At 41.5% G+C, this 10,046-nt stretch overlaps 1 protein-coding gene across 1 annotated transcript in view; it reads left to right on the plus strand.

The window, feature by feature from the left end:
- LOC124623190 (tropomyosin) overlaps nucleotides 1–10,046 on the plus strand; it is a gene marked incomplete in the record, with an annotated part of 138,467 nt that overhangs the window by 62,325 nt on the left and 66,096 nt on the right. Inside the window, 1 exon segment of the mRNA XM_047148996.1 lies at nucleotides 7,138–7,275. Coding sequence (XP_047004952.1) covers nucleotides 7,162–7,275 — 114 coding nt within the window.

Raw genomic sequence — 10,046 nt, forward strand, 5'->3', positions numbered from 1 at the left:
TAGACATTCTGATTCTTGACATAGACAGTAGAAGCAACAGTCTTATACGGCTACTAACATGCTAAATGGGAGGCTTTCGTATTGTTCCTCAAATGGTACTCGCGTATAATAACTTGTGCAAATATGTCACAGCCTTTGGTTTGACAGTGTTTTACAGCTTGGACGTTATGAACACATGGCAAGTCACAATACTGTGATCTTGATTCACATTTGGAAGTACATGGTGCTGTGAAAAAAGTAAATAAAAGTAGCCGTCACAAGGAAACTAAATTCCACATTTTCAAGACTTTTGCATGCTGCAGACCCAGCGCCCTCTTAGAGACAGAAAATTAAGCTTTTACGTAGACAAAATTGGCACGTAAGTGATCTCTGCGCTAACAGCATGTCGCACTACACCTGTCAATGCGCTGCCCAGAGTCTCGTATTTTGCTTTTTGCCTGACTGTGTAACTGCCAGGGAAATGTCTCTAGAAATAGAGAAAAAAATGCTTTCCGATTATTCACACACGCGAGGCTATTAACATAGGGTGTTCAGGATTTTTGGAGAACAACGAAATGAACTTTCTCTAATACGGTATATCATTCAAAGACTACGTGGTGCGAGTGATCACAAGGTTGCGTGTGCTTTATTCTCTATCGATTTAGTCTTAAAGGCAAAATTGCCTTGTAGGAAGCAATAAAGATAAGTGAATTAGATACCCTATCATTCGCAAAATAATGTCTAAACAGTGCAGATGCTTTAACGAGGTTGGCCCAGTTTGTTCAAAGATGACATTCTCGATAATTTCAAATGAGCTACACATGGGCTCCTTAAGCAAAAACTGATTCTAACATGTAAAAGACCATCTACCCCTCAATGTAAAGCGAAATATATTTCCTTATACTCTATATCTGAAGTGATTAATACGTAGGAAAATAATCTGTACTTCTGGAAACTGCATGTGATCAATTTTCACAGATATAAAGTGATATAACACATTTCGAGAATATTGCCCCAAATGGTTATCAGTTTCCACCGGGCTTTACACAGTAACGATACAACGCACTAAATAACGTTTGTGGTACCCTATAAAATATTCTTGATCGAAATACGAAGAAGCAGTTAAATAGCTGGTTTCAGTCGTTGAATTGCCATCTTCAGGTCTTAATGCACCTGGCACAGCACATCGTTAAAGACTCTTGTAGTCGCTATCAGACAGGTAGCACACTGAACAAATTTTGAGCCTCTTGCCATTTTGCTGTTGGCAATAAATCAATATTGATTACTTCTCATAATATGCTTCATGAAAACAATTCTATTAGCAACTATGATCTGAAAATTGCTGTTCTAAAACTGAAACCTGTTACTAACTGCTTCTTTATATTGCGATCAAAACAAATAAGTTTATAATGAATGGTTACTAATCGCGCTCCTACTTAGCTGGTTATGTAGTGCTAAAAGATTCCTCTTAGGATTTGGAAGCACAAAATTTATAGGTTAAGTGAAGTTATTGTTTTCTGACAGTCTTCAAGTGAAGTACTGCAGTCCTGTGCTGATCAAATAGTTCCTGATCTGTTGAAATTAATGACATGAGGTTTGTAACCAAAATTAAGTAAATAATTGTAATGACGTACAGTGTGATCGAATTTGTTGTTATCAAACATATCCATGAGATGGGTAAGATTTACGTCGTTCTTTTCACTAGTGTTCTGCTGGTTTCTTTGTCTTAAGACAGATAACGCAAAACGCGAGCGTTCGAAAATGGTGTCTGACACGGAGATTCGTATAAAATAGTGGGTGTCATTGAATTCCTCAATGCTGAACAATGTGCGCCCGTTTAAATCCATAGACGCATAAAGGTGCATGGAGAGGATAAGTAGATATCAGTAACGTGAGGCTGTGCGTACTGCCACCACCAGTCGAGCCTGCCAGATGGATTCACATGAAGAATCCTCGGGAAGTTTCTTCCTACGAAGGGGATGGCTTATAAAAGCCGCATTTGACCGATATTCGAATACTGCTCGTTAGTTTGAAAACCTTTAGCAGGTTGGGTTAATAGAAGAAAATTACATTGCTATAGAAAGGCAATTCGCCGTTTAACGTTGTTAACAAATATCTCGGAAAGTTCTTCACTGATTTACTCAAAGTTCTTACGCGATACTCTAATAAAGATTCAGACGGGCATAGGATACATAGTTTTTTTGGAACAGTAAAGTACAGGTTTCTGTTAAAGCAGAAGGCGAGAAAGAAAATGCTGTGCTGTGACAATGTGCGGTTTCGTTTTATTTCCCGCGCTCAGTTTTAGCTATGGTAGATAGCAGGGCATTTAAACTATTTGACAAATTTTGTTCTATTTCTATTGTTTCTCCTTACATACAGTTTTAAAGAAAAATAGTACACACAACTTTGTGCTGTTTCGTTTCTTCGCCGGCGGTTTTGCTGAGAAGAGGAAAGTTGTATTTATGGCTCATCAGTTTGATTGAAATACTACTACCGAACCTGAATCGTCCATCCACAGATTAAAACTAGTAGAGGTACTACCAATGAAGTTACTATCCTGACAGATCCAACAGCTAGAGGCCTATCTCATAGCACGTATGCAAAAGATCCTAACCAACTTACCCATTCATTTTAAGCGACTTAAATTCCCAATCAAAAGTTCGTTCGGAATAACAATAAATAAGATTTGAAAATGGGCGGGGGGAAGGAGGGGGAGGTAATAGACATACAGAAAGGAGAGGAAGTGATGGATAGAGAGGGGGGAGGGGCAGCAGGAGGTGATGGACAGAGAAGCGGGGATTGGGGGGGGGGTGGAGGCAAGATGAGGACATATATCCATTTCCCAAACACATTAAGCAATTGCAAAGCACTGCCGGCTTTGTTAGGTATAAAGAGGAGCTGCCTGCACTTTTCGTGACAGTTTCGTTTAGCAAACGAGATGGCGTTACGTAGATGCTCAAACAACTGCAATGGCAGACGCTACAAGAGACGTCTTGCATTACGATATGGTTTTCCGTCAAAATACAGGGGGTTAGTTCCTAGAACAGTCAACCAATAAATTGCTCCCTACGTATATTTAGCGAGAAGACCACGAAGGTAAGATAGAGCTATCACGGAGGCTCGCCAACAATTGTTCTTCGCACGTGCCATTCGCGAGTGAAACAGGAAAGAGGGGAAGTGGCAGTGGCAGTAATACAAAGTATTCTCCACCATACACCTTAGGTTGATGTAGGCGTATCTGTCGCAGTTCCCACGCGAATGGGAGTCATTACTTTCAGAACGACTCTCGTACCTCGCCCTCGTACTTGGCGCACGCAAATAGTAATGGTAACGTGGAAAAAGCGTTTTCCGCGCTGGAGACAGTCGTGGGAAAGGACCCCGAGCTGGTGGGTGGAGACGGTGGCGTTCTGCGGAGCGCGTCCGCTCGCTGGCAGGGCCTGCGGCTGGCTGGCTGCGGTCCCAGCAGCGCGGATGACCCCAGGACTTTCACCTGCCTCACGTCCCGCGCCGCATACCTCTCCTCCAGCGCAGCGCGGCACGGCACGGCGCGTGGGCGACGTGATGCGACGCGCAGGAGTGCCGGTGCTCGGCGCTCTCCCGTAATCTCCGGAAACCTATCAGTCACGCCACGACCGCTTACGTCCGTCACTCGCCTCGATTTTTGAACACTGCCGGAGCCGCACCGACATGTAGCCGCCCCCCCCCCCCCCAGCCACTATGAAATATAAAGTTGGTGCATAAGTTTGTAGTAGCGTTTTGGTTTTGCATGTTAGTATTCCGTTTGATATGGATTTACTTCTACGTGATTACTCTACTCATCACAATAAAGTGCCTGGCAGGGGGTTCAATGAACCACCTCAAACCTCTCTCTAGCGTTCCAATCTCGAAAGTCAGGCGGGAAAAACGAGCACTTAAGTTTTCTGTGCGAGCCCTGATTTGTCGTGATCATTTCTCCCTTGTAGGTGGGTGGCAACAATGTTTTCGCAATCGGAGGAGGAAAATGGTGATTGATATTTCATGAGAAGATCCCGTCGCAACGAAAAACGCCTTTGTCTTAATGATTGGCACTCCAATTCACTTATTGTGTCTGTGACATTGTTTCCCGTATTTTGCGATAATACAAACGAGCTGCCCTTCTTTGTACTTTGTCGATGTCATCCGTCAGTCCCACCTGATGCGGATCCCACACCGCACAGCAATACTCCAGAATAGGGCGGACAAGCGTGGTATAAGCAGTCTCTTCAGTAGACCTGTTGCACCTCCGTCACACACCGTCAGGTGGCTTGCAGAGTATGGCTGTAGATGTGTTCTGCCAATGAAACGCAGTCTTTGGTTTGCTCTAATCACAATATTATCTATGTGATCGTTCCAATTTAGGTAATTGTAATCCCTAAGTATTTAGTTGAATTTACAGCCTTCAGATTTGTGTGACTTATAGCGTAATCGAAATTTAGCTGATTTCTTTTAGTACTCATGTGAATAACTTCGCACTTTTCTTTATTCAGGGTCAATTGTCACTTTTTGTACCATACAGATATCTAAATCATTTTGCAAGTCGTTTTGATTATCTGATGACGGTAAAAGACAGCATCATCTGCAAACAATCTAAGACGGCTACTCAGATTGTCTCCTATGTCGTTAATATAGATCAGGAACAACAGAGGGCCTATAACACTCCCTTGGGGAACGCCGGATATTACTCTTGTTTTACTCAATGACTTTCCGTGTATTACTACGAACAGTGACCTTTCTGACAGGAAATCACGAATCCAGTCGCACAACTGAGGCTATACTCCATAGGCACACAGTTTCGTTAGTAGACGCTTGTGAGGAACGGTGTCGAAAGTCTTCTGGAAATCTAAAAATATGGAATCAATTTGATATCCCCTGCCGATAGCACTTACTACTTCATGAGTATAAAGAGCTAGTTGTGTTTCACAAGAACGATATTTTCTGGAACCGTGCTGACTATGTGTCAATAAATCGTCTTCTTCGAGGTGCTTCATAATGTTCGAATACAGTATATGTTCCAAAACCCTACTGCAAATCGACGTTACTGATATAGGGCTGTAATTCAGCGGATTACCTACTTACTTTCTTGGGTATTTGTGTGAGTTGAGCAATTTTCCAGTCTTTAGGTACGGATCTTTCTGTGAGCAAGTGGTTGTATATGATTGCTAAATATGGAGCTATTTTATCAGCATACTCTGAGAGGAACCTGACTGGTATACAATCTGGACCGGAGGCCTTGCCTTTATTAAGTGATTTCAGGTGCTTTGTTACTCCGAGGATATCTACTTCTATGTTTCTCATCTTGGCAGTTGTTCTTGATTTGAATTCCGGAATATTTACTTCGTCTTCTTTGGTGAAGGAGTTTCGGAAAACCGTGTTCAATAACTCTGCTTTAGTGGCACTGTCATCAGTGACTTCATCGTTGTTATCGACCGTCATTTTTATTCTGTAGTTCGCTGTTGGACATAGTGGAGCTGTGGACGCTAAGAAAAGTGCCAAGAGGAAGAAAATCTGAACATTTCACAAACATTCTGCTGTTTGACTTAAGTAGACAGGTGATAGCAGCTGAGGCAGCCAGAAACATTTACGGCATTTGTGAAACTAAAGCTATTGGCCAGAGCAGGGCAAGATTTCTTTTTATCTTTTTGAGGAGGACAGAGTCGCGCTACGTTCAACATACGCTGCAGCCCATCGGCTTTCGACGGAAAATATTTGATCGCCCCCCCCCCCCCCCCCCTTACACATCATCGAGAGTCAGAAACACCGAATGGTAACGCACAACTATATAAATTTTTAAGAATATACTTACCTCCAGGAAGAGCAACTCAGTTCTGCCTGATTTTTTTTTTTTTTCTTTTTTTTTTTTTTTTTTTTTTTTTTTTTTTTTTTTTTTTTTTTTTCCGCTAGTAACGCACTGCGACAGAAATTTCCATTTCATCTGTTTGTTCTTTCAGTTTGTCCCAAAATGTAACAAAACTTTATACAGTGAACATTTCGTGCTGACAAACTTTGACGCAGACTGGTACATCACTGTAACTATTACTTATTTTAAATACGTTAGAGAAAAGTATATATTAGCAGGCAGTGGCTACGCGGCTACTGTACAGATAGGTTCCAATAACGGACATATTTTGAAGTACTGTTAATTCTTGAACGTAATTAAACTTAGAAGTAAAAATCTAAGCTTTTGCATAGGTAAAATTATTCGAAAATGTCCAACGAAAAAAGGAAATTCCCTTCAACCAGCCAATTATGCAGTGACCTACAGTTAACGTGAGCTGCGTGCCATGTTCCAATTCAGTTTTCTCACATTACTAAATGCCACAGAGGAAAGAAATGACAAAAAAATCGTAGGATCGGCTAAGAATCGAGCACAATATCTTTGTATTTGCAGTTCACAACTATCAACTTACCCTCAGAGCTATAAAATTCATGCATGCAATGTCGAAAAATCAAAGTTCTAATACTCCCTTTATTTATCGTTATATCAACGTATTTTGATGAGATCAACGCAATTACCAACACTGAAAAGTGAAGCTGTATTGTATCCATTTCTTGCTTTGCTGCTAATTTACCCGCTTTACATATAGTTGGCATAAGCACAAATGGTTTTAAGCAGTATACACAGTTTCCGGTATCTACCTCCTTTGGTAATGTTTTATCTTATTTTGTCCTATATCCCTGAAGAAGCACCTCCTTGAAATGATCTACGAAATCGAATGAATGAATATATCAACTGTAAGTACACATACGCATTCACAAAATTTTCATTCGTTGTAATATGATTAGGCTTTACACTTCCATAACTTAGCTTTCCTCAACGCTTACGTTGGGAACTATTTTTAGGACATCCACTTAATGATCAGGACTCAAGGGGAAACTAATATTTCAGTGTAGAAACAATTGTTATCGCGGCACGAACTTTGACTAACCTTACATGCACCATTTTATCAAAACCATATGGGGTTTGTTTGGTAGAAATTAGATAACAATCATTCCAGAGGCGGTGTTCCCCTACACACACACACACACACACACACACACACACACACACACACACACACACAAAATATGTAGAATATAATAATATTAGTTACGACTTAGCCAGGATCTGTAGTGAGTGTACGCCTTCTTCGCATGTTGCAGAAGTAAGCAGAAACAACCAGCAACATGGACGCGATCAAGAAGAAGATGCAGGCGATGAAGCTCGAGAAGGACAACGCGCTCGATCGCGCCCTTCTCTGCGAGCAGCAGGCCAGGGATGCCAACCTGCGAGCCGAAAAGGTAAGTGTCGTGGAACTCCTCTTGGAATTTATGCAAATAAGAAGTAAATCATGGTGTGGTTATTCCGTCGTGGTGGAAAGTTTGATGACCGTTTCCTTCAGATGCTTCAAATAGATAAGCTTCGACAAGAATGTGAGCAGGTAGTCCGTGGGAGGGTGCAGAAAGTGGAACTGAAACAATTATTTCTATGACATTATATTGTTAGATATCCTTAATATGGGATCAGGCAGCACAAGATACATGCAAGAAATTAACTGAGTATACAGGGTGAGGCATCTACGACGGGGATCTCAAATACACAGAATGAATATAGAGGTGTCGTTTTTGCAAAGTTATAGCGGACAACATGGCGAATTTTCTCACGCTGGAAGTAATTTTTATCGTTTATAATCTCCGAATTACGATACCGACTTAGTTTTGTTTTCTCTTGTGGACATACACTTATTTTTGCGTCATTTGAAAGATGTTACAAAGATAACTTAAACGACATCACATGTGAGGGATTTCATCAAATAGTATAAAGATAATAGGACAGCGCCACAAACCGCTGTCTCGGCGTCAAAGTTGGTTGCACAGACGTCTGCCCTATTATAACAAATGTAAGCAAGACTGTAGCTCAGTTACAGTTCGTGAATTTGTCATCACAGCTGTCATACCAAATGCTCAAAATGTTGAACTGAGCATTGCCGCCGGCCGTTGGTGGCCGAGCGGTTCTAGGCGCTTCAGTCTGGAACCGCGCGACCGCTACGGTCGCAGGTTAGAATCCTGCCTCGGGCATGGATGTGTGTGATGTCCTTAGGTTAGTTAGGTTTAAGTAGTTCTGAGTTCTAGGGGACTGATGACCTGAGATGTTAAGTCCCATAGTGCTCAGAGCCATTTGAACCGGTTTTTTTTTCTTTTTTTTTTTTTTTTTTAAGCATTGCCAGCACTTTGAATTTCATCTGGAGTTAACCAGCAGCGTAGATCCTTGTTGTAAGGCAGTTTTCCTAAGGCCTCTTGTTTTTTCTCACCACGGATAAAAGTACAGAAATGTTAAGTTTGGTGAGCGTGCAGACCATTTTGCGTTTCTAAACGATCGTTACAATGCACTCCACATCTTCTCGTAAGGTGGTCTGTCATCACATGTGCGCAATAGGAGGGACATCAAACATGTTGGTACCAGAGTAACTGCCGTATGTCCAGTGAGATGTCTTTCAATAACTGCGGCAGCACCATATCTTAGGTAGGAACTAGAGATACTAATGTCTTTCGAGTCTCATCAATAAAACACGGACCAACGATGTAGGTCTTGGAAAAACATGTACCAAACTTTGATAGACAACTAGCGTTATTTTATTTAAGGTACCGTGGCTTCTCAACTGACATTTAGTGCGTATTGACTTGCCCATGGCTTGGAAATTATTATCCTTCCTTAAACAAAATTTTGCATAGATGCACCGCATCACTTTACAGTTTACGTAAATAATATTCAGAGAATTATAACCAATTTTGTAAGTCATTGCCATGAAGCTGTAGGTGCAGCGAAATGTGAAGAGGATGAAATGCGATGGAACGCAGTGCTCGCAGAACACTCGTTTGGTTGATGCCTCTCACGTACTTCAGAGGTGCCTCTTACTGAAATCTGCATTGTGTGTTACTGCTGCTAAGGTGTTAGTTTAATTTCTTTCGTCAGTTGCTCTTTTTCCTTGGCGTATTTTAACTCAACACTTTCTGTTCCGAGAACTTTTTTGTATAATGTTTGCGAAGACAGATGGTGAGTTCTAGGCACTATCTGGAGACACTTCAGCATACAACGGCCCCGCTGGCGACATTCGCCACAAATGTAGAAGATGGAATGAAAACTTCTAGAAAAATCTTCTAAAAGGAATATGGTTGGGTGGCAGATCCCTGACCCATATAGGGAGATACTGTAACGATCGCTGGGATTCGTCGTCCTAGCACAAACGTAGACACTGTGTGTGCAGGAGTGTGCAGAGGTATAGCGTGGAGACACACTTCCTTCCAGGATCGACTAAGACTTCGCTGGCGACGGCCACAGTGGAGAATCTAGGGGTTAGATTTTGAGAAGTGTTGATTTCGCCACAAGCAGCACATGATGTCGTTCCTTAGTGAAGTTATTTCCACGCGGGTAACATTTCTTCAGCCCTCTTCAGTGTGTCACACACAGTGAAGTGCTTTTTCACAGAATAATACTTAAGTTGAATTTCTGTCCCTGGCTAGTGTGCAAACAGTAATCTTGACTTGTGTTCTGTCTTGTACTGAGGTAATTTCAGCCCTAGGAGTTTGCGGACGGCGTATTGCATCCAGTGTGTAGGCAGAGAATTACATGTATGCCACGTAAGTTACCTGCGTAGTGGCCAACCACCAACGAGCAGATCATTGGTGCAGTATAACTGCTGTCTATACTTAAATAGCTAGTAGGTGCACGTTGGTTTGGTGGATAGGAAGAAACTCAGTTATGTTGAGTTCCATTTGCTTATCCACTGACCTTGTTATCTTCTGTTGCTCACCGCTAATCAGTATCAGCCAGCTGTGTGTCCATCTAATAAAAGAGTGTAGTCAAAATAAAGTGAAACATGTGTTCTGACAATCTCGAAATTACGTTTAGGTTAGAATCTGACATCGTGTACTTCATATTTATACAATTTTTTGCACTCTACATGTTTTTAGACGGTAAATCAGACACAGTATCCAATTATAATACACTCTAGTAACGTCCTGATAGGAATAATTGTTTGATTTGCTAAACTTAAATACAAACCAGAACAAGA

Source organism: Schistocerca americana, chromosome 7 (genome assembly GCF_021461395.2).
Source record: "Schistocerca americana isolate TAMUIC-IGC-003095 chromosome 7, iqSchAmer2.1, whole genome shotgun sequence".
NCBI classification, from domain to species: domain Eukaryota; kingdom Metazoa; phylum Arthropoda; class Insecta; order Orthoptera; family Acrididae; genus Schistocerca; species Schistocerca americana.